General features: G+C 31.5%; 1 protein-coding gene across 1 annotated transcript; it reads right to left on the bottom strand.

Moving 5' to 3' along the window:
* Positions 1–957: 957 nt before the first annotated feature.
* Positions 958–20,667, bottom strand: LOC117337441 (Y+L amino acid transporter 2-like). The gene is made up of 11 exons (XM_033898426.1): positions 20,548–20,667; positions 19,617–20,337; positions 18,513–18,638; positions 17,556–17,655; positions 16,963–17,007; positions 16,068–16,191; positions 14,841–14,944; positions 12,492–12,588; positions 3,924–4,073; positions 3,070–3,247; positions 958–2,759 (listed from the first exon to the last, which is right to left on the bottom strand). Exons 2-11 carry the CDS (start codon positions 20,320–20,322, stop codon positions 2,704–2,706), a joined length of 1,686 nt encoding a protein of 561 aa, XP_033754317.1. The 5' UTR covers positions 20,323–20,337; positions 20,548–20,667; the 3' UTR covers positions 958–2,703.
* Positions 20,668–27,746: the final 7,079 nt, after the last annotated feature.

Genomic DNA, 27,746 nt, shown 5'->3' with positions numbered 1-27,746 from the left:
TATTAGATGAAACATTGTAGACCAAAAGTTACTAAATTAACTGAACTTAACAGAGAGAGTTTCCTATTAGATGAAACGTTGTAGACCAAAAGTTACTAAATTAACTGAACTGAACAGAGAGATAGTTTCCTATTAGATGTAAACATTGAAGACCTAAAGTTACTAAATTAACTGAACTGAACAGAGAGATAGTTTCCTATTAGATAAACATTGTAGACAGAAAGTTACTAAATAAACTGAACTAAACAGAGCGCGAGTCTCCATTGGATGATACGAGTCTGATCCTGGGACATACAAGAAAAAAACTAAGGAAAGTTCCTGGGGGTACTTTTGTGCTACATTCGCCATTGTCTGTAAAGCAAGAAATAAATGAATGTTTTCGGGAATATCGAGGTGATTCACGTGACATTACGAGTAAGTGTTTAGGAAATATTAGGTTTTGTAAAACATGAAATAAATAAATGTCTTGCTTCACCATCGGGGAGAGTAACGTGACATTACGAGTAAGTGTTAGGGTTTTTATTTGTTTTCACAGAAATACATTCACCACATGGAAAACGTTTTCTGTCTTTCTTAGCCTGTAATTGTTTTTAAGCACAGCTAGCGTGGGGACTGGTGATGCTGTGTTATTTACATGATGGAATTTATCGGTCTCATCTCCACATGGATGGAGATGGCTGTCGTGCTGTCGCTTCTCTACCCCAAGTACACAAAATTGGAAATCACATGGAAAATGGGGGAAACATCTATTAATATAAATTCTTAAAAACATATATCTGAGTCGGTTAAAATAGATCACTGGGTTGAACAAATTATCACTTTTGGCATTCGTTAAATCCAGGTACTTATTGTAACATCTGTATCGTAATCAATGTATATGATGAACATAATATATATTTTATCGGACCACAGTCAGAAGATAGAACATCGTTGGTGAAAATAAAACAATATATATAGTAAAATATATGTATGAGATTTATTCAAAATAAAATCATCGTATAACATAAAATAATATATTTCTAACATTGTAAATTAACCGTAACTTTAACAACAGCTTTTAAACAATGACCACCTTGGTCGGAGAGAACTGGACACTAATTCCTTAACAATGTATCATAAGGCATCCCATTTTCAGGTTAGACTTGATAATAGTATCGAACATCCCTAGCTTAGTTATAATATAGTATTATAAACCATCCCTAGTTCAGTTATAATATAGTATTATAAACCATCCCTAGTTTAGTTATAATATAGTATTATAAACCATCCCTAGTTTAGTTATAATATAGTATTATAAACCATCCCTAGTTTAGTTATAATGTAGTATTATAAACCATCCCTAGTTTAGATATGATATATAGTGCTGTAAGCCATACCTAGTTTAGAGAGAATAATATGGTTTTATCATCTTCTCATATATATATTAGATATATTACTTTCGTAATTAATTAAAATATGCGCGTTGTGGTACGACTCGCTTCCGATAATTTTATTAATGTCTGAAGCGATATTATGTTTTTGCTGTATAAAACTTTATCAAACCCATATAAATCGCGACCGATCGCTGTGACAAGATATCGCAAAAAAATCTTAGGTCGAACATTATATAACATGAAAGTCATTCAAGCTAATAAGCGAATGTCCTACTTAATGAATGACTGATTATCATAATATATTATGTAATTATATAATTTGTTTCTTCGTGCTGGTTGTTACTATGCTGAGATATCGGCGTGAAACTCGACCAGGTATAAGGTTGGACAAAATCAATTTTGCTTTAGATACCTTCAAGACAATACATATAAACTACATTACTCTACTGATATATGTATATAAGTTTTTGAAGATGCCGATCTTGTCAAGGACACTGTCTTGAATTTTAGAAGCTGGAATTAATATTTGGAGAAAATTTCACCATCAACATATGGGTCCCCTAATCTTAGGACTGATTATACCTTCAGGGTAGTTTGATATCAAAAACATAGACAATCGCCGTGACTAGGATATGTTGAATGTCTACAGAGTGAAATGTTTATCCAATCATAGTCTTTGTTACTTCAGGCTTTATCACAGTCAACGTGATCAAGACGTTTGTCTCTAGCGGTGCTATCGTAGCCTAATGAAGAGTTTCAACTGCAATATTTTTCAAAATGGCGGTAATACCAACTGATTCATCAACGAATAGAGCGCATAAAGATTTTCTCACTAAAGATCACAGTGAATTATTTTTTTCAATGACCATATCACAACGATGTTTCTCATTGACTAGATAACTAGATATTTTCTTAATAACGAGATCACTATTAGATTTTCTCAATAGCGAGGTCACTATTAGATTTTCTCAATAACACGATCACTATTAGATTTTCTCAATAACGAGATTTTCTCAATAACACGATTACTACTAGATTTTCTCAATAGCGAGATCACTATTAGATTTGCTCAATAATGAGAATTTCTCAATAACGAGATCACTACTAGATTTTCTCAATAACGAGATATTCTCAATAGCGAGATCACTATTAGATTTTCTCTATAGCGTGATCACTTAGATTTTCTCAATAGCGTGATCACTACGAGATTTTCTCCGTAATGAGTGAGATCCTCACAATGATTACATATTTATGATCACAATGTGTTTTTGAACGATGAGATCATCCTTTGGTTTTCTGAGATCACCACGAGGAGTTGGCATGGACATGATCACGAAGAAGTCTTTCCAATCATAAAAAGTTTTTGGGCAACTATAGTCCATCCTCCTACGAATAAAGAAAAGAAAGATATTATTTTAACACTTGTAAACATTTTATAATACAAATCATGAATTCGTTAAATAATTTGTCAGGAATTATACTTTCAATCTAACTAATTATGAGTTCATGTTTCCAACACAACATTTTCAATTGTTCCTGAAAATTATTGGTATAACCCCTAATATGTGTTCTTAAAATAGCTTTCGAAAGCTAAATTGTTTGAATTTTTGATAAAATATATCACCATTTCACGAATTGATGTTTCCCTATGTCGTGTTTTAAGTATTTTTAAGACGAAATTGTAAAAAATACTTACCAATAAAATCCCGGAAACATTTCGGTTTAGGCTCCCATAGGACACCAAACCAGTAGAGGGGGATGCCCGAGAATAGGATACCTAGACCTATACCCATCTTCTGAGGTTTCTGGTAGATAGCGAGTACCAAAACTGCTATGTTGACAACCAGCATGACAAGAGGCACGAAGAACATCGTCTGTCAACAAAAAACGTACTTATTGTAACGAGAACCGTTATATGTATACCTCCAAACTAGCCGCATTTTCGTAAATATTACTAGTTGATAGTGTACATAGTACAATAATATAATAATACATCTAATATACAAATGTATGCATTTTATTTCCATTGTGACACATTGAAAAAGCTATTGGTCAAATATATTGAGTGCTGTCCCATGGTTTTTAGCAAGGGGAAGGAGACAATTCCGAAGAAAGGACAAAAACAAACAAAAAATGATGTCCAAAAACGAACGTACATCATGTAACCAGTAGAATAGCCTTATTAGTGTTAAAAAGGGTATGTATAAAAGTAGTAATTTTGTATCGAACTGTATGCGATATGACATATATTGGCTTCAGAATGAATAATATGTTAAGTAACACTATAATATAAAAGGGGGACTATTGTTTACTCTAACACCTAGCTATTGTGTACTGTAACATCTAGCTGTTGTTTACTGTAACATCTAGCTGTTGTTTACTGTAACACCTAGCTGTTGTTTTCTGTAACACCTAGCTGTTGTTTACTGTAACACCTAGATGTTGTTTACTGTAGCAACTAGCTGTTGTTTACTGTAACACCTAGCTGTTTTTTACTGTGACACTTAGCTGTTGTTTACTGTAACACCTAGCTGTTGTTTCGGTACGTACCTGGTATGGTCGGTGGTCGTCCGGTTTTGTGTACCTGAGGTAGAGAAGTGACAACACGACAGCAATTCCCATCGTTGTGGAGTAGAGACCGATAAAATCCATCATATCAATAACGCCCCCTGTGTACAACATCACCAATCCCCACGTCAGCTGTACGTAAAAACAAGTATGGTCTTAGAAAGAGGTACATATATTTTAATTTGTAACAGAAGACAATATTAACCGAATGGTGTTTATGCCAAACGTTGATCAGTACAGAGTGAATTCACTTTTACAAATGTTTGAGTTTTTTGTTTTTGTTTTCTTATCTTTGGCTACTGTTTTGTATCTCTGACTACTATGAAAGAAGTCATGTGACACAACCAATATGATATTTAAGAGTGCGACGTTTCGATGACTATACTGTCACCTTCATCAGACTAATGACCAATGTGAAGCATACTAGCACTGTCTGCTGTAGTGTTATTTTATATATCTCTGACTGCTATTTTATATCTCTTACTACTATTTTATATCTCTGACTGCTATTTTATATCTCTGACTGCTATCTTATATCTCTGACGACTATTTTATATCTCTGACTGCTATTTTATATCTCTGACTACTATTTTATATCTCTGACTACTATTTTATATATCTGACTGCTATTTTATATCTCTGACTGCTATTTTATATCTCTGACTGCTATGTTATATCTCTGACAACTATTTTATATATCTGACGACTATTTTATATCTCTGACTACTATTTTACATCTCTGACGACTATTTTATATCTCTGATTGCTATTTTATATCTCTGACTGCTATTTTATATCTCTGACAACTATTTTATATCTCTGACTACTATTTTATATCTCTGACTTCTATTTTGTATCTATGAATGCTATTTTATATCTCTGACTACTATTTTACATCTCTGACGACTATTTCATATCTGTGACTGCTATTTTATATCTCTGACTGCTATTTTATATCTCTGACAACTATTTTATATCTCTGACAACTATTTTATATCTCTGACGACTATTTCATATCTCTGACTACTATTTTACATCTCTGACGACTATTTCATATCTATGAATGCTATTTTATATCTCTGACTACTATTTTACATCTCTGACTGCTATTTTATATATCTGACTGCTATTTTATATATCTGACTACTATTTTATATCTCTGACTGCCATTTTATATCTCTGACTGCTATTTTATATCTCTGACTACTATTTTATATCTCTGACAACCATTTTATTACTCTGACTGCCATTTTATATCTCTGACTGCTATTTTATATCTCTGACGACTATTTTATATCTCTGATTGCTATTTTATATATCTGACTACTATTTTATATATCTGACTACTATTTTATATCTCTGACTGCTATTTTATATATCTGACAACCATTTTATATCTCTGACAACTATTTTATATCTCTGACAACTATTTCATATCTGTGACTGCTATTTTATATCTCTGACTGCTATTTTATATCTCTGACTGCTATTTTATATATCTCTGACGACTATTTTATATCTCTGATTGCTATTTTATATCTCTGACAACTATTTTATATCTCTGACTGCTATTTTATATCTCTGACGACTATTTTATATCTCTGATTGCTATTTTATATCTCTGACAACTATTTTATATCTCTGACAACTATTTCATATCTGTGACTGCTATTTTATATCTCTGACTGCTATTTTATATCTCTGACTACTATTTTATATCTCTGACTGCTATTTTATATCTCTGACAACTATTTTATTACTCTGACTGCCATTTTATATCTCTGACAACTATTTTATATCTCTGACAACTATTTCATATCTGTGACTGCTATTTTATATCTCTGACTGCTATTTTATATATCTCTGACGACTATTTTATATCTCTGATTGCTATTTTATATCTCTGACTGCTATTTTATATCTCTGACAACTATTTTATATCTCTGACTACCATTTTATATCTCTGACTGCTATTTTATATATCTCTGACTACTATTTTATATCGCTGACTGCTATTTTATATCTCTGACTGCTGTTTTATATCTCTGACTGCTATTTTATATCTCTGACTGCTATTTTATATCTATGACTGCTATTTTATATCTATGACTACTATTTTATATCTCTGACTGCTATGTTATATATCTAACGACTATTTTTTATCTCTGAAAGCTATTTCATATCTCTGACAACTATTTTATATCTGTGACTGCTATTTTATATATCTCTGACAACTATTTTATATCTCTGACGACTATTTTATATCTCTGATTGCTATTTTATATCTCTTACTACTATTTTATATCTATGACTGCTATTTTATATATCTGACTACTATTTTATATCTCTGACTACTGTTTTATATCTCTTACTGCTATTTTATATCTTTGACAACTATTTTATATCTGTGACTGCTATTTTATATCTCTGACAACTATTTTATATCTGTGACTGCTATTTTATATCTCTGACTGCTATTTTATATATCTGACTGCTATTTTATATACCTGACTGCCATTTTATATCTCTGCCTGCTATTTTATATCTCTGACTACTATTTTATATATCTGACTGCTATTTTATATATCTGACTACTATTTTATATACCTGACTGCTATTTTATATCTCTGACTGCTATTTTATATCTCTGACGACTATTTTACATCTCTGACTGCTATTTTATATCTCTGACTACTATTTTATATATCTCACTGCTATTTTATATCTCTGACTGCTATTTTACATCTCTGACTGCTATTTTATATCTCTGACTGCTATTTCATATCTCTGACTGCTATTTTATATATCTGAATACTATTTTATATATCTGACTGCTATTTTATATCTCTGACTGCTATTTTATATCTCCTACTACTATTTTATATCTCTTACTACTATTTTATATCTCTGACTGCCATTTACATCTATGACTGCTATTTTATATCTCTGACTGCTATTTTATATATCTGACTACTATTTCATATATCTGACTGCTATTTTATATCTATGACTGCTATTTTATATCTATGACTACTATTTTATATCTCTGACTGCTATGTTATATATCTTACGACTATTTTATATCTCTGAAAGCTATTTCATATCTCTGACAACTATTTTATATCTGTGACTGCTATTTTATATATCTCTGACAACTATTTTATATCTCTGACGACTATTTTATATCTCTGATTGCTATTTTATATCTCTTACTACTATTTTATATCTATGACTGCTATTTTATATATCTGACTACTATTTTATATCTCTGACTACTGTTTTATATCTCTTACTGCTATTTTATATCTTTGACAACTATTTTATATCTGTGACCGCTATTTTATATCTCTGACAACTATTTTATATCTGTGACTGCTATTTTATATCTCTGACTGCTATTTTATATATCTGACTGCTATTTTATATACCTGACTGCCATTTTATATCTCTGCCTGCTATTTTATATCTCTGACTACTATTTTATATATCTGACTGCTATTTTATATATCTGACTACTATTTTATATACCTGACTGCTATTTTATATCTCTGACTGCTATTTTATATCTCTGACGACTATTTTACATCTCTGACTGCTATTTTATATCTCTGACTACTATTTTATATATCTGACTGCTATTTTATATCTCTGACTGCTATTTTACATCTCTGACTGCTATTTTATATCTCTGACTGCTATTTCATATCTCTGACTGCTATTTTATATATCTGAATACTATTTTATATATCTGACTGCTATTTTATATCTCTGACTGCTATTTTATATCTCCTACTACTATTTTATATCTCTTACTACTAGTTTATATCTCTGACTGCCATTTACATCTATGACTGCTATTTTATATCTCTGACTGCTATTTTATATATCTGACTACTATTTCATATATCTGACTGCTATTTTATATCTCTGACTGCTATTTTATATCTCTGACTGCTATTTTATATCTCTGACTACTATTTTATTACTCTGACTGCTATTTTATATCTCTGACTGCTATTTTATATCGCTGACGACTATTTTATATCTCTGACTGCTATTTTATATCTCTGACTGCTATTTTATATATCTGACTGCTATTTTATATCTCTGACTACTATTTTATATATCTGACTGCTATTTTATATATCTGACTACTATTTTATATATCTGACTAGTATTTTATATCTCTGACTGCTATTTCATATCTCTGACGACTATTTTATATCGCTGACTGCTATTTTATATCTCTGACTGCTGTTTTATATATCTGACTGCTATTTTATATCCCTGACTGCTATTTTATATCTATGACTGCTATTTTATATCTCTGACTACTATTTTATATCTCTGACTGCTATGTTATATATCTCCGACAACTATTTTATATCTGTGACTGCTATTTTATATCTCTGACTACTATTTTATATCTCTGACAGCTATTTCATATCTGTGACTGCTATTTTATATCTGTGACTGCTATTTTATATCTCCGACAACTATTTTATATCTCTGACTACTATTTTATATCTTTGACAACTATTTTATATCTGTGACTGCTATTTTATATCTCTGACAACTATTTTATATCTGTGACTGCTATTTTATATCTCTGACTGCTATTTTATATATCTGACTGCTATTTTATATACCTGACTGCCATTTTATATCTCTGCCTGCTATTTTATATTTCTGACTACTATTTTATATATCTGACTGCTATTTTATATATCTGACTACTATTTTATATACCTGACTGCTATTTTATATCTCTGACTGCTATTTTATATCTCTGACGACTATTTTACATCTCTGACTGCTATTTTATATCTCTGACTACTATTTTATATATCTCACTGCTATTTTATATCTCTGACTGCTATTTTACATCTCTGACTGCTATTTTATATCTCTGACTGCTATTTCATATCTCTGACTGCTATTTTATATATCTGAATACTATTTTATATATCTGACTGCTATTTTATATCTCTGACTGCTATTTTATATCTCCTACTACTATTTTATATCTCTTACTACTATTTTATATCTCTGACTGCCATTTACATCTATGACTGCTATTTTATATCTCTGACTGCTATTTTATATATCTGACTACTATTTCATATATCTGACTGCTATTTTATATCTATGACTGCTATTTTATATCTATGACTGCTATTTTATATCTATGACTACTATTTTATATCTCTGACTGCTATGTTATATATCTTACGACTATTTTATATCTCTGAAAGCTATTTCATATCTCTGACAACTATTTTATATCTGTGACTGCTATTTTATATATCTCTGACAACTATTTTATATCTCTGACGACTATTTTATATCTCTGATTGCTATTTTATATCTCTTACTACTATTTTATATCTATGACTGCTATTTTATATATCTGACTACTATTTTATATCTCTGACTACTGTTTTATATCTCTTACTGCTATTTTATATCTTTGACAACTATTTTATATCTGTGACCGCTATTTTATATCTCTGACAACTATTTTATATCTGTGACTGCTATTTTATATCTCTGACTGCTATTTTATATATCTGACTGCTATTTTATATACCTGACTGCCATTTTATATCTCTGCCTGCTATTTTATATCTCTGACTACTATTTTATATATCTGACTGCTATTTTATATATCTGACTACTATTTTATATACCTGACTGCTATTTTATATCTCTGACTGCTATTTTATATCTCTGACGACTATTTTACATCTCTGACTGCTATTTTATATCTCTGACTACTATTTTATATATCTCACTGCTATTTTATATCTCTGACTGCTATTTTACATCTCTGACTGCTATTTTATATCTCTGACTACTATTTTATATATCTGACTGCTATTTTATATATCTGACTACTATTTTATATACCTGACTGCTATTTTATATCTCTGACTGCTATTTTATATCTCTGACGACTATTTTACATCTCTGACTGCTATTTTATATCTCTGACTACTATTTTATATATCTCACTGCTATTTTATATCTCTGACTGCTATTTTACATCTCTGACTGCTATTTTATATCTCTGACTGCTATTTCATATCTCTGACTGCTATTTTATATATCTGAATACTATTTTATATATCTGACTGCTATTTTATATCTCTGACTGCTATTTTATATCTCCTACTACTATTTTATATCTCTTACTACTATTTTATATCTCTGACTGCCATTTACATCTATGACTGCTATTTTATATCTCTGACTGCTATTTTATATATCTGACTACTATTTCATATATCTGACTGCTATTTTATATCTCTGACTGCTATTTTATATCTCTGACTGCTATTTTATATCTCTGACTACTATTTTATTACTCTGACTGCTATTTTATATCTCTGACTGCTATTTTATATCGCTGACGACTATTTTATATCTCTGACTGCTATTTTATATCTCTGACTGCTATTTTATATATCTGACTGCTATTTTATATCTCTGACTACTATTTTATATATCTGACTGCTATTTTATATATCTGACTACTATTTTATATATCTGACTAGTATTATATATCTCTGACTGCTATTTCATATCTCTGACGACTATTTTATATCGCTGACTGCTATTTTATATCTCTGACTGCTGTTTTATATATCTGACTGCTATTTTATATCCCTGACTGCTATTTTATATCTATGACTGCTATTTTATATCTCTGACTACTATTTTATATCTCTGACTGCTATGTTATATATCTCCGACAACTATTTTATATCTGTGACTGCTATTTTATATCTCTGACTACTATTTTATATCTCTGACAGCTATTTCATATCTGTGACTGCTATTTTATATCTGTGACTGCTATTTTATATCTCCGACAACTATTTTATATCTCTGACTACTATTTTATATCTCTGACTACTATTTTATATCTCTGACAGCTATTTCATATCTGTGACTGCTATTTTATATCTGTGACTGCTATTTTATATCTCTGACTACTATTTTATATCTCTGACTGCTATGTTATATATCTCCGACAACTATTTTATATCTGTGACTGCTATTTTATATCTCTGACTACTATTTTATATCTCTGACTGCTGTTTTATATCTCTGACTGCTATTTTATATCTCTGACTGCTATTTTATATCTCCGACAACTATTTTATATCTCTGACTACTATTTCATATCTGTGACTGCTATTTTATATCTGTGACTGTTATTTTATATATCTCTGACTGCTATTTTATATCTCTGACAACTATTTTATATCTCTGACAAATATTTTATATCTCTGACTGCTATTTTATATCTCTGACTGCTATTTTATATCTCTGACAACTATTTTATATCTCTGACAAATATTTTATATCTGTGACTGCTATTTTATATCTCTGACTGCTATTTTATATCTCTGACTGCTATTTTATATATCTGACTACTATTTTATATCTCTGATTATCATTTTAAATATCTTACTGCTATTTTATATCTCTGACTGCTATTTTATATCTCTGACAACTATTTTATATCTGTGACTGCTATTTTATATCTCTGACTGCTATTTTATATCTCTGACTGCTATTTTATATCTGTGACTGCTATTTTATATATCTGACTACTATTTTATATACCTGACTGCCTTTTTATATCTCTGACTGCTATTTTATATCTCTGACGACTATTTTACATCTCTGACTGCTATTTTATATCTCTGACTGCTATTTTATATCTCTGACTGCTATTTCATATCTCTGACTGCTATTTTATATATCTGACTACTATTTTATATATCTGACTGCTATTTTATATCTCTGACTGCTATTTTATATCTCCTACTACTATTTTATATCTCTTCCTACTATTTTATATATCTGACTGCTATTTTATATCTCTGACTGCTATTTTATATCTCTGACTGCTATTTTATATCTCTGACTGCTATTTTATATCTCTGACTGCTATTTTATATCTCTGACTGACTGCTATTTCATATCTCTGACTGCTATTTTATATCTCTGACTGCTATTTTATATCTCTGACTACTATTTTATTACTCTAACTGCTATTTTATATATCTGACTGCTATTTTATATCGCTGACTGCTATTTTATATCTGTGACTGCTATTTTATATCTCTGACAGCTATTTTATATATCTGACTGCTATTTTATATCTCTGACTGCTATTTTATATCTCGGACTACTATTTTATATATCTGACTGCTATTTTATATCTCTGACAGCTATTTTATATCTCTGTCAACTATTTTATATCTCTGACTACTATGTTATATATCTAACGACTATTTCATGTCTCTGATTACCATTTTATATCTCTGACTGCTATTTTATATCTCTGACATTATATCTAACAGCTCTCTAACTAATTTGATGTCATCAATGTCTCGTGCTACAACAAATTATTGAACAGGTTTAATAGATTCCTCATAACATGGCAACGATTGAAAGTTTAAGTTTCCCTTCCCTGAAAAAAAAAACTTCTACACATGGTGAATTAAAAATGAGGAAAAGAATGGGGAAACTTACAAGGACAAGAATGGATGGCCACGGCGTTAGGTACTTATGGCTGATCATCCCCAAGATAGCTGGCATGTGTCCAACACGAGATCCAGCGAACAACAATCTAAGTAAAAAAAGATCAAATGAAAAGATTGTTAACACGTGTATTTGACCAGACTAACTGTAGTTACTTCTAAAGAGCGTCCTGATGATTAAGACGAAGACCGTTGTGAAATTTATTTTCAAAAATATGAATTGTTGTAAAAAATCAGTAAATACTCGATAGCAATAATCGTGTTTACTAGATATATCCAATATCTGATAAATCACAATATCTGTATGTATAAATGCATATGTAATGTAGATAATAAGAAGTCATCGATTTATTCATATTAATATATTACTTAATCTGATAAATATTGATGATATGTTGTCTCATCAATATTCATATATGATTTAATCTGTTGAATATTCATGATTTTCTGTCTCATTGATATTCATATATAATTTAATGTGATGAATATTTATCATTTGTTGTCTCATTAATATCTATGTATGTGTAAAGTAAATGCTTGCGAATCGCCACCTATTTGAAATAAGTGAAAACTAAAGGACAACCTATCATTTCAAACCGATATCGATAAAACAAGATACTTTTGTAATGAAAATAGCTGTTTTTATCAATATTTTAGTATGTAACTATTCTATCGAAATATTAAAGAACATTAGATATCGGGTAGTCTATAAAACTATAAATCACAAAACCGGACATTGGTTAGTCAATAGGATGCACGACACGTGCTTGGATAAACATCCTGGTTGTGTATTGACCAATAGAATATCCGGGACTTCTATCTAACCGGACCTGTCACGGAGTGATGTCTCCGCAATCCCACGTTACCAGGTAAAATGCTGACAAGTATGTATTTACAATATGTGGTTAAGTCTAGGTTAGGATTAAGAACATTCTTCTTTCTACTTCTATCACGATAAAAAATTAATTCTTCGGAGTGATTAAAGTAATACGTATTTCAAAAAATAAATTCAACGTATATTAGGTATTACAGTATTCAATATAATCCATTATCATATAGAAAGTAAAAGATTAACCTGTATTGTGCGTATTATTTTTGAACTTTCAACTGACTTCTAACTACAGATCATTTTGAGTTAATCACCACATACTAGTTTAAATAGAAATCAGATCATGTACTACATAGCTCGGTCGAGAATATATATCAGTGGTGATCTTACAGTGGGTTTTTTTTTCCTGAAAATCCATAAGTAACAGCTTCTTTTACATTATTTTCAAATATAAAATGATTTATTTCTTTTTCTATAACTTGTCAAAATGACTGCAATTTCGTGTCTATCATGTTTCTGGTACGGAAATGAAAATAAAATAGTGACAATATATCATAAATTTGTAAACAAAAATATGTATTTTACTTTCAGATACAGACTTTCTAAACAAATATACTACATGTAGAATCTACTTACTTACAACTCACTTTTACATATACAATTTTTAAATAAAGAGCTATAATTCTTTACCTATGGCTACTTGTACATATAACTAAACATAACATGACACTATATTTATAAAAACATAAAAACATATATTTTCATATATGAATGATATATTTTTCGTACGACTAATAAGTAACTATACATTTTCGTATGACTAATTGTAATTGAACACATGCATAAAAAAAAAGTATTATAATACAAATGACAATGATACTAATAATACGGTAATGCTGTAATGAACTAAATGATGTTCACGTCACATAATTTTGTTCATATTTTAAGATACTTTTATTTGTGTGTTTCAGATTTGATGCAATGTTTTCCCTTTAAGTTAATCCCTCTGTTTATATATAATATCGGGAAACTTTAAATCATGCCGTAATCAATGAAATCTATTTGTATAAGGTTTAAATGACAAAGGTAAGACTAAAAAAGGGGTTCCTTACATAAAACGGAAGAAAACCCGTTGATTTGATATTACATCTTGAACGTTTTATAACGAATTAACTTTGTTGTCAATAACATGTTTAGCTAAGAATGTATTCAAAGGCAATGCGTAGTGAATTCGAATTTCCAATATTCTTGTTTTATTTCATAGTTCAATGGAATATAGTTTTATTACATGGAATGAAATATTCGGATGAATTAGTTGTTAAAACTGATAGAACAGGAGCGATAATAAAATAATACACATATATTTGTTGTACGTGTCAGGCTCTATGTGTTTTTCCTCGTAAAGGTGAAGTGATATACACAGTGTATGTGTGTTTCGCCGTAAAGGTGAAGTGACATACACAGGCGAGGCCGTAAATATCAGTATAGACTTTCTCCTTAAACAAAACTTACCTGGAGTGACCCATGATCGAGGCATTGAGTGCTCCGATCGACGTGGTGGCCACGAATGCGGATATGACAGCGCTGAGTGGACTGTACACACGCTGCATAAACGACTGAAATGATAGACACACCACGATTAAATTATCTTCTTCCTAGTCAGTACTTACTCGGATCTAATCATTTTGTACTCTTGGATTGTCTTTATCGTTGCATTGTCATGCTTCGCTCTAACTATTTCTATTTCTATTTATCTCGTATCCCAGTAAGTATTTTTCTTGGCTCTGATCATTTTCTGCTTTAGTATTCTCTCCCGTGTGGGATATTTCTACTATTATCAGATAGAAGACACTCTGAACAAAGAACAAAGATGGCGATTTTTTCACAACTAATGTCTTTTAAATGGCGAATGATGGGCAAAAACTTCAACTACATGACAGCTATTTTAGAAATAATTTTTAATGGGGTGGCCTCAGTTTTTCCCCGTCCATACTAGCTTTAATATCCAATGTCAGCAGTTTTTTTCATCCAGACTCACTTCAACCATTTTTATATTATATATTATTACAAAATTTGTCTATACCGTTAATAAGTCTTTTGTTCAATTATTTCTTTCAGACATTGTTATGTATTGTATTGTGTATTACATTATATTTTCTAGTATCACAATGCAAGAGTACTGCATACAAACTAATAGAGAATATAAATATGTATTGTAGACTGAATACTTAATATACCAAATAATCTGGTGACTACAGGGAGGGTGATTGACTCTGTTACACATGTATTATGATTACATTCATAAAGAAAACTGGCAACTGCAGTAATAGCGGCTGGTGGAAGCGGGGTGAGGGCGTGGGTACAGTATCTAAGAAGGAATGTCCCAGAATATTCGTTTATCTTTAACGCAAGCATTAACATCATTCAGTAAGGCGAGTTCAACAAACATGGTAACATTTTTGAAGGAGGAAATGGGATAACTTAACATTGACATTTCTTATCTTGTCAGTCAATTCACATGTACCAGGAAGTCAACTTTATCAAAATTTTATTGAAAGAGTCATTTGACTATATTTATTTTAACTTCACGTTCCCTCACTTGGTATAAATTAAACTGTATACTAGCAATATACGTTTTGTATTTTAGTCTTAACTCGGTTTTATGACCACATGCAACTATTTTCAAATAGACCTGAAAAATTTACATATATGAAGACAAACAAATCATTGAAAACTTACTAGTGCTACTGCTTGAGACCCGAGGATTTCCGAAGGACTAAGCAAAGTGAAGTACGCCACATTGGTCATGATGTACTTGATAATGACGATGATGAAGGTGATGTAGACAGAACGAGGTAGATCTCTGAAATAAAGAAATAGAGGAATTGTAAGACGAACCTTTTATTTTCTCAAATAAATTATTTAATTCATTAGATACCTAACGCGCCTTCCCATTGGGGACCAACACTCATTTACTAGTCATATCAGTAGTTCTTGTCATCCCTATGATAGCATTGAACTGATTTTCAACTGTGCTTATAAAAAAAATATACTCTTGTAACATTAGTTTACTCCCTGTTGCAGTACGTATAATGCATATGCATAATTCCAAAAGGACAAACAAGTGAAGAAATTTTTTTTTTTTAAAAACCCAAACAGCTAAGAATAAACTGCAATGTACAGTTGTTTCGGTTTTAGGACATGTCCGCGAGGAGCTCAATTGTAAAAATAAAACATTAAAAAATCAAAATCAGACTGAAACGTGAAGATTTAGTTTAAGAAGTTCACTGACCACACAATTTAATGAAATTTTATATTTTTGTATATTGCATCAATGCAAATCACTTCAAAATGCATGCGTAATTTCTGATACTTTGCCAATACTCTTTAAACCATTTGTCTTCGTAAGCAGGATAACTGAAAATTTAGTGTAATTAAAAAAAGCTAAGCCAGCCACGATTACAATGGTATCGCATTATACAAAATGCATATTATTTTCGAATCATTTTTACATATTTTAAAAATATGAAAACAATTAAACTTGATTTTAACCTTCCTTTAACAACCTACAAACATTGTCGCTTGTTCGATGTCTGAATATTTATTGCACCTTAAATGAAGAAAAAAAACTTACCTGCCGGGCTTCTTCACCTCCTCCATCATACTCGTCATAACTTGCCTACAAATATACATCACGTGATACGAGTAAGTAAATTAACTTTGTCCATGGGTTAGTTATCAATTACCACAGGTGAGATTTCTTTATCACAGGTAAATAACATTTATTTTTTTATTTATGATTTATATGACCAAGTAAGTTATTAATTATAACTGATACGCTTTTGATTTGATAAGTTACCATCCATTGATTTATAGATACAAGTATGTTATTAATTACAAAAGTAAAGTGTTTGTTTGTCACAGGTAAATTAATTTTAACCACAGTTAAACATTTATAGAGGAGTTATTTATTACAATAGATAGATTCTTAACTTCAACAGGCGAATAACTTCTAGTTTGACATTAATTTCAACAGCAAATTATCCACGACCATAATTGATTATTTAGATATCTTATTCATTAATTACTGTCAGTTATGAAATGTATTATAATAAAGAATAGATGTATTTTATTATATTTAAACAGAATTAATTACGCAAGAAGATAATTTGTATGACATTTTGCACAAAGATGAATGATACATTGATTATGCGGCACAAGACTCACCAGCCCCCGTATGAGAAGGCAGAGTAAAGCACTGCCAGGCCGATCTGTCCCGGATCGTTTGAAGTTCCCTCAAATATGTTCTGAAAATTTTCTGTTTCGCCTATAAGGAGAGCAATGAAATATTGAAAAGATTAATATTTGTATCCCAAATTACCTTTGTATGAGCTGTCTATTATGATATACAAAAGGAACCCCTAAAATGTATATGCTTACAGAACTTAAAAATCTTGTTTCACAGACATATGACTACATTCAATTTACAGATGTTAACTTTGCGAAATATCCTACAAATGTCTTGCCATTAAGCTAAATAAATAAACATGTATGAGAGAACATTTTCCCGTTAAGAATCCTTCACTCTCTCTTATTCAAACATTATTTTCCCCTATCACGAAGTCTTCCCAAGTTTTTTTGGAGATGTTTTATTTGATGATCCATTTTTTCTAGTTTATTTATATTTTTCTTTCCCTTGGATGTGTTTTATGAATGTATAAAACTAAAAGAACAGGACCATATTGTTCTAATGGTGATTAGACTAATCATAGATTAACATCAATTTTAAAATCCTGATAGAATCATTTCTGGTAAAACTAAATTTTACGAAAACTCTAGCACTCTTCAGTATCTTCCTACCTGCCTATTTTAAGACATATACACACACAGGTTTTGAAGTAAAGGAGAAATCAGATGTTCACTAATCACCTATTGAAAAACTTGGCCCAGTAGTTCAGGTGTGTTGAATGACGCCATTTAACGTTGCATATTTACCATCAATAGGCACGATTTCGTTTCGTAATGCATCATTCGGTTATATTAAAACAATTCTTTATTTTTTCATTTAATCCATAGACATTGCATACGAAAATACAAAAATATCAGTTCATAATCTTATGAAATCATCAGTTTAAGCACCGTTATTTTCCCATTTCAGAAGTATCGAATCTCTAGCATACTAACCTTTAGCCAATTGTATGATCCCGGCGACGACGATAATTGCTAATGCGATGATCTTGGTACTGGAGAGGAGGGATTGTATCTTCACGACGTACTTCATATAGACACAGTTTAGTATAACCATCGTAACTAGAAATATCAACTCAGTTTATTAAAACCATCGTAACTAGAAATATAAACTATGTTTATTACAACCATTGTAACTAGAAATGTAAACTATGTTTATTACAACCATCGTAACTAGAAATGTAAACTATGTTTATTATAACCATCGTAACTAGAAACATAAACTTTGTTTATTACAACCATCATAACTAGAAATGTAAACTATGTTTATTACAACCATTGTAACTAGAAATATAAACTATGTTTATTACAACCATCGTAACTAGAAACATAAATTATGTTTATTACAACCATCGTAATTAGAAATGCAAACTATGTTTATTACAACCATCGTAACTAGAAATATAAACTATGTTTATTACAACCATCGTAACTAGAAATGTAAACTATGTTTATTACAACCATTGTAACTAGAAATGTAAACTCAATTTATTACAACCATCGTAACTAGAAACATAAACTATGTTTATTACAACCATTGTAACTAGAAATATCAACTCTGTTTATTAAAACCATTGTAACTAGAAATATAAACTATGTTTATTACAACCATTGTAACTAGAAATATAAACTATGTTTATTACAACCATTGTAACTAGAAATATCAACTCTGTTTATTACAACCAGTCTATTACAATCCTTGTAATTCAAGACACAAATGCATTTTAGTCTAATAATCGCAACGAAAATAGTCATTCTTTGATTGATATTTAATATATTAAAAAGTTTGAAACGCAAAAAAGTATTACTAATGAGACATATATATGATTACTCATGACAAAGTATGAAAACATAGAAAAGAATATAAAATGTATTTATACATCATTAATTAGTTAAATGAGAATATCAAACCTTTTGTTTTAAAAGTTATAGTGTATTTTTGGTAAATATATGTTTTAAAGCAAAGTACGTTGATTATGCAAATTCAAGTTAAAACAATGGAAACGTCTAAGCTTATTTAAACAATAGATTAGCACTTACTCATAATCCAGCCAGCCAAAAGCTTCACGCCACCGTCTGGGGCATCGCAGTCCGGATACACCGGCTGGACGATGTAGAGCGCGGCTGTGTAAGCCAGGAACGCCCAAAAGGGACCAGCTACGAGCACCACATAGCCCCACATAATTAAAAATCCCGGTAAAGGTCCAAATGTGTGCATTACATAGGCATAGGGACCACCCGCCTGTGGAAACATTGTCCCCAATTCAGCGAAACAAAGTGCCAACATCATGTTGATGAGTCCCCCAATCAACCATACTATCAATGAGCCTCCGACTGACCCAGTGGCTCTAAGAATGTTCGAGGGAGATATAAAGACAGAGGAATGACCAGTGACAGCAACCATAATGGCCACGCAATGAAAGAGATTTAAGGATTTTTTCATTTCAACTTTAGAGGAGTCGTCTTTCTTATTTTCATCCTTGTTGCCTTTTCCTGTTAATTTGCTGTCGTTTGACGAGTCTGTTTTGTCCTCTATACTATAAACGCCACTGCTGTTTGTGTCTGTAGCACTTCCGGTAGTACTTCCGCTGGCAGCATCCTCATCCACTGGTTTAACAAACCCTATGTCTGAGATTGTGTCATAAGTGAACGCGGGATTTTCTCGCGCATAATACCCTTCTCCTTGTACTGGGTTGTCGCCGCTCTTTTGTGTGGAAAACACGTTTCCCTGTTTTCTTCGACTCATCGTTTTTTTCTGTGTCTGTAAATAATTCAATATAAAATTACAAAATGAATTAATCTACCTGTAGTAAATACGTACATCTTTATATTAAAAGCTGTATGTTTTATTGTTGTATTTCATTTATAACAAATATGATTTCTAAAATATAGATTTGTATCCTTCTCACATATTTTATCAATATGTTTTTCCTACATAAATAAAAGCAAGCTTCGAAGACAATGGACTTACATTTCTTTGTTAGTATAGAAACCCTTTACGTATCCGTTATGAGCTGCCGAACTCAGTAGACGTGATGCTTTCACCTGCTCACTGAATGAAATCGCTTATAGAAGTATACGTTTTGTTTTATACAAATCCATATTAGGTAGAACGATTTACTGGGTGGAGCAAGTGACGAAGTAACGTCCGGTTAGAGCCCGGATTAAGAACCCGGATCTATGAATCCCGTTATCAAATGCACAGTCATACCGCAATTGATTCAGGATAAGTGTTTCCAGAAACTAGGATGGACTACTTGCACGTGCTGACAGTCTTTATTTACATTTCAGCTATTGATTTGGGTTTTGTGACAATTTATATCAAACAATAGCTGAATACTTGACATACTAGCAGTTTACTGCTTATCTTCGCTGAACGATGTGTGATATGTATAAAGATGATTATATATTTACATAGAACTATAAATTATAGATGTAATATTGTAATAACATAATATTACAAATCATAGTTGTAATATTGTAATAACATAATATTACAAATCATAGATGTAATATTGTAATAACATAATATTACAAATCATAGATGTAATATTGTAATAACATAATATTACAAATAATAGATTTAATCATGTAACAATATAATATTACAAATCATAGATGTAATATTGTAATAATATAATACTACAAATTATAGATGTAATATTGTAACAATATGATATTACAAATCATAGATGTAATATTGTAATAATATAATATTACAAATTATAGATTTAATCATGTAACAGTATAATACTACAATTCATAGATATAGTACTGTACTATATGTTACTTCAAATCATAGATGTAATGATTTAATAACATAATACTACAAATCTACTCAAATCATTCATATACATAGATAATTGTGTGATTCTATAAGCAGTATATAACCTACAAGCACAAGTTACTTCGTTTATACAACGATATGTTAAAACAATACTGTACAGCCTTACTCCTCACCTTACACTGAGACTCCTGAAGGCCTACAACAGATGTTAGATTCAATATCAAACTACACGAGTAAATGGAACCTAACTGTGAATACAAGCAAGACTTAAGTGGTTGTTTTCCGTAATGGTAATCTTGAATTGGGCAGTTATCAATTAAGAATGCTACGCAAAATTAGGATTATGAAATATTGGATGAAACTGAGAAACTCCCGAAATTATATTATACAGTCTTGTTATGACGACATGATAGAAAATAATGATAGCTGGATGTTGAATATCAAAGAATTATATAGAATAAGTTTAGGATAAATATGGGAATCACAAAATGTTGACATTTATGATAATAAAACTATAAAGCAAAAACCAAATTGATGTATGAAGAGTGTGTAGAAAAAATTCGATTGTCCTCTAAAGGAATTTTTTATCAACATATTTACAACAGATATAGTTTAAAGAATTATTTGGAAAACCTATATCATTTGAATACTTAAAAGAAATAGCTTAAATTCGACTTTCGTCACAAACTCTAAATATTAAAAAGGTAGATATCATAACATTGAGCGACACCAAAGAGTTTGTCATTTAAGTGACATGAATGATATTGAAGACGAGTTCAATTTTGTATTAGTGTGTCCTTGATTTTGTACATTTGTTTAAATTCTTGAAACGGTACTATATAAAAAATCCAAGTGTATACAAATTGGTTTAATTACTTTCTACAAATAGCCCTAAAGAATTGACAAGTTTGGGTAAATATACAAAGCTTGTTATTAAGAAAAGGTTAGAATTATTACATCAATGAAATGTGTTCATGTGTACACATACTGTTTAATATGTAATTGTATATTTATAATTACATGACTTTTTATATGCAATTACATAGTTATAAATACATGAAACCATAATGTAACGAATATAAAAATACACTCTCCTTTCATTGTTGTTCATCAGCCGTTCCACGGCTGAACCTGTAGTATATATACATGTATATGTGTGTGTTTTTGTGAATTATAATATAATAATATGTCTGTACTCTAAGCTGATGAGCTAATTCGCTCACAGTAATAAATAACTTGAGGTACAACTTGAACTATATACAGGAATGTTGTGGTTTTGGTTTATTACGCTCATAAATCAAATAATTAAAATACTGAAGGTGACACACCCTCACTGTAATATATATCTTAGTTTTCGCGTTTCCATGCTAATGATTATTCATTGTTTTATAATTCTCTTGTAAGCATTTCTTCAATCTTAAACAGGATGTGAAAAAAACGATATATGCTAAATCAGACGGATAAAACTACAAGTAGAAACAATATACTAAAAAAGGATACCATATCTTCTTGTTATTTTCCTCTTATCTAATTGAGGAAGGGGCCATATTTATTCCTCCGTGAATACAGTAATTGTCTTGTTTCTTCTTAGCTTTAATAATACCTTGATCGAGCTGGTCAACAATTGCCCGCGTTGACATCCTTGGTATGTTAAGTTTGTCTAGTAAAAAGTGTAAAACGGAAATTAAGGCGTGATACTGCAATAATCAGTGATGAGTAGATATTAGTTTCAAGATTGCATTGATATATCGGTTAAGTTCTCGATAATGCCCGTACGGAGTAATGTTTTAAGATTGTTAATATTGGTAAGATTTCATAGTTTTTTTCTCTACGGCATATTTATTTTTTAGAAATGCCTGGTTGGACAACGCCTGAGAAATGTCAAGGTTTGACATCGCCTGAGAAATGTCTGGGTTGGACATCGCCTGAGAAATGTCAAGGTTGGACATCGCCTGAGAAATGTCAAGGTTGGACATCACCTGACAAATATCTGGGTTGGACATCGCCTGACAAATGTCTGGGTTGGACATCGCCTGAGAAATGTCAAGGTTGGACATCACCCGACAAATGCCAGGGTTGGACATCACCTGACAAATGTCAGGGTTGGACATTGCATGAGAAATGTCTGGGCTGGACATCGCATGAGAAATGTCTGGGTTGGGCATCGCATGAGAAATGTCTGCGTTGGACATTGCCTGAGAAATGTCTGGGTTTGGAGCCCAATGCAGCCTCACAAAGGATGTATCTTTCTTATCGTCCACTATTTTCGTTGTTATTTCTTTTCTTTTGCTCCTTTATTTACTGGTTCTATAATGTGACCGGGTGGGGTGTCCTGCTAGGTGTCTTCGGCAGTATGCTTCAGTGAGGTTGCACTATAAATCGGCAAAAGTTCCGGCCTATCACAAGGAGACTTACCACGTACATACCGCAGCCTCCCAAAACATACATACGCACTCACCACATGTATGCATATCGCACGCACGGGAGGCCGTCCTTAAATGACCTTAGCTGTTAATAGGACGTTAAACAAATAAAAAAAAAAAAAAAACCAAATTGCTCTCTAATTCTCGTGAATGTAAAATGTAAATAAGATTACATCTATTAATAACAGAACGTTATACGTCCCGTCTGATATCAAAATGACGTGTACATGTTTTGTTTCAATATATTATATTCTATCAATATGCTGCAAAATAATATAAATACCATGTATATAAAAAGAGAGAGTTAAATTTAAAAAAAAAAAAAAGACTGCAATACAGCTGTATCGCCTCTCTAGGACCCTGTCAGTGATGCCTAGGGACATCATACAACTGTGTCGCCATCATAGGACCCGTCAGTGATGTTAGGGACATCATAAAGCTGTTTCGTTCCAATATGACTCGTCAGTGATGCTAGAGACAACATACAGCTATTTCGTCTAGAAGGCGACCAAAACAAAACTCGAAATAGATCAAATGAAATGCCAAGACCTGGATAAAAAGGTGCAAAAGACCCATAGTTCAATCTTTTCTTAAACAAAGTCTGGGCACAATATAAATATATACAGTCATACATGTGGTACATGTGTACTGGTGATGTAGTATTAGTTGAAGGAGAGGGGGCGATTTCCTGAAGTAAGGTCATTTCAATTCACATATTACACATCGGATGTTATCAGCTATGACGTCATCAACTGACTCAAAAATATTAATTTTACGCGTACTGATGTGTATTGTCAATTTCCAGTCTTCATGACGGGCGTCAAGTAAGGGTACGTAAAGATATAGAGGATATCTAACAGTGTCTTCAGTAATACCAAATATATTTCACGAGTGGGGCTAATATTTTGATATTTTTCACGAGTGCGCTGAAAAATATCAAAATATTAGCCCCACTCGTGAAATATATTTGGTATTACTGAAGACACTGTTAGATATTCTGTTTATTACATTTTTTATCATCGAAAAACCTACCCCGTATGCTAACTAGGCCTACAGCGATAATTTGTAAACAAAAAAAGTAGTTTCCCCTGTCCAGGTGCTGACATATATGTCGGGCTTTCTGATTGGTCAATTATTTTGGTATTTTCTAATCATTAATTTGATTGGTCAAATCAGCAAAAGTGATATTTTTCATATGATATTTTTTTCACTGGTAAAAATGTAATAAAATGGGTTTATCTCCCGAAATAGTATATCTGCTATGATGCTATATATTTTTCACGAGATTAAGTAGTACATTGACCCCAAACATTTTATCTACCTGTGTCGCGAAAAATGTCTTAGACATTCATATCAACATCAACATTACTGAAGTTTCGACCGAACAATAAAATAATTGGATAAAAGTTTCGCTACTTACACGTAGAAAAAGGAAAATGAGTGTTAAACCTTAAAGCAAATTGTTTTTTTTTTTAGAATCGCCTTATTATCAAACGTGGGTTTGAAAACTGCCTCGTTGTTGTTAAACCTCTGCTAATGTTGATAAACTCGTCACTGTGGCGGTATGCACTCCATCACCCCTTTCCTCTTATCTGTTTTTTTTTTTTTTTTTTTTTTATATCTTTTAACATTGCTGTCAACATTATTGATTGTTTTGTGGTTCTGTTTTCATGTATTTCTATACATTTCTATGTATTTCTCGAATATCGCTGTTTCGAAATCAAGGCCGAGTTATGTATTTATCATGTGTACACGTGTAGGGGAGGGCGGGGTTATGCGTGAGTGACGGGTTAATAATTTTGCATTGTTGTAAAATAGAAAATGTTTATAAGGGTTTTGAGAGAGAGAGAGAGAGAGAGAGAGAGAGAGAGAACTCGCAATACCATGCCTATGGAGAATATAATTAGACATTTGACCAACAGTGTGGGGAATAATCGGTTTTATGGGGATTCCTTTGATTCCCCATAAATCCAAGCACTATTTGAAAAGAATCCGGATGCGAAAATGTGTAAGTTGCCGCCAAAAGTTGAAAATATGCTATTTTTAGAATAACTAGCAAATTTCATTCTCTCACGCTGCCGTAGAAGTGGGCTTGAATAATTATGGGTAATATTCCCCACAAGACGACTTTATAAAGAGATAATTACGACTTCCTCGCAAACCTAAGAGCAGTGATAATTATTCCCCATAAATAGGCATATTAAGAGAGAAACATAAGTCTACATTCATATTCAAGCAAAGAATGAGAATATTTAACATACCATACTTGGTTCACGTCAAACACCACCTCATTGGCCGATAAGTTTATTCTTTTCCCGCCAAAATTTAAAATTATAAAAAAAAAATTGAAATTGAAATGTCTTTTGTTCAATTCTCTGATACATACTGACTGGATAATTAGCATACACAGTACCTCATTTATTGGCAGCTACTTAAGAAATGTGTTGAGTGAAACCGTCCAATCTAGCGCATGGAATTAATAAGTGTTATCCTTGAAGCGGTAATGAAGCGGGAAATACCATTCCCCATAACAACGGAGTTTGCCTAATTCCCCATAAGCATGGTTTTGCGAGTAAGAGAGAGTTATGTATTAATCATGTGTACACGTGTTGGGTACACAGAGGGACTTCGATGGTGACGGATTAATTCCATGGACCAATTGCTTTGCCTACATCCCAGAGTTTCGCATCTGTCGATTTATTTGTAAGAATCTCCCGCAATAAATGGTGCTTTGCTCACTACAGAGGCTTCCTCCCATATACAAGTGTTTGTGTTGTGATGATAAATTATTTATGTTCGTTTGAGACGGTCAAATTAGACCATAAGGGTACATCTATTCTAATGCCAAGCAGCGATTGGTAGGTTTCACCATTGTTGGGAAAAACAGATAGGTCTTCATGCCATTTATTTATTGTGTGGCGTAATCAATAAAAAAATGTCATGCGGATCAGACCTACGTGTTTACCTTGTGTGATACATAAAAAACATTCTTTAGTTGTCGGGCGTCGAAGTTGAAACATACTTCATTTTCATCTGATTTATATAAGTGCCTGGGGTTCGAATTCACGATCGGAAGGTGTGGGGGTTTAAATCGGCTATGCATGTTTCCTCCCAGGTAAAACTCTTCGACAAAAGTAAAACCTCTCGCGCAATTCAATTGTGTCCAATTTTATAAAACTTATTTTGCATTGTTGTAAAATAGAAAATGTTTATAAGGGTTTTGTTTTGTTATTATTTTATGTTATTTTTTTTTTTTACATGAACCAAATGTGACGTCATATCCGGGATTTTAATGAGATTTCATTTCACTGAACCAAACATTGTGAGAACAAGATATCACATTTATACAACTCAACGATATACAAATGTACATAATTCGTCGTTGAAGTTCTACATCTTCTTGAGGAAATGATTTTGTATCTTGACTGGCGTTGATTTCGTCATAACCTTTGGATTCACTGAAAAACGACGGCCATTCTAAGTCAAAAACACAAGACAGCAATAATACTACTAAGTTAATATCATATATTTCAAAATAAAAGCTTGCAAACAACGCTAACAGTTTATGACCAAACGAGAACGAAAACAGTTTATTGTTTAAGATATACAACTCTGATCGCTGACAGGTTATTTATCAGTAACAAGGACAGGTGATAGATGTACATAGCAGAGTTAGATATACTACTCACCTGATGACGTCATAATCTCAGGTGTATTAAACACCTGTATACGTAACGTCTTATCGAGAATTTTGTGTTAACGAGACTCGTCCGGGTATTTTTAATATTAACGACAATTTTTTTTAAAATGCCATAGGAGGAGACAAGGTGCCGCCGGCAATCAGTCATGATTACTGTGTGATTTTCATGGAAGATTCCGCAAATAGATATTATAAAATGAACACAGCTGTTTTGCATAGGTAGTACCTATTTGTAGTGTTTTTGTTCAAGAAAATTTTGA

Source organism: Pecten maximus, chromosome 11 (genome assembly GCF_902652985.1).
Source record: "Pecten maximus chromosome 11, xPecMax1.1, whole genome shotgun sequence".
Lineage (NCBI taxonomy): Eukaryota > Metazoa > Mollusca > Bivalvia > Pectinida > Pectinidae > Pecten > Pecten maximus.
This window is presented reverse-complemented; position numbering and strand designations above follow the sequence as displayed.

Bases quoted from the DNA above. Each gene is read 5' to 3' on its own strand.
- LOC117337441 (XM_033898426.1), bottom strand. From the start codon at position 20,322: ATGAGTCGAAGAAAACAGGGAAACGTGTTTTCCACACAAAAGAGCGGC. The intron at 14,945-16,067 runs GTAAGTTTTCAA...CTATCATTTCAG, and splicing joins GGTCTCAAGCAGTAGCACTA to TCGTTTATGCAGCGTGTGTA. The intron at 3,248-3,923 runs GTACGTACCGAA...TTTTGTTGACAG, and splicing joins ACGACCACCGACCATACCAG to ACGATGTTCTTCGTGCCTCT.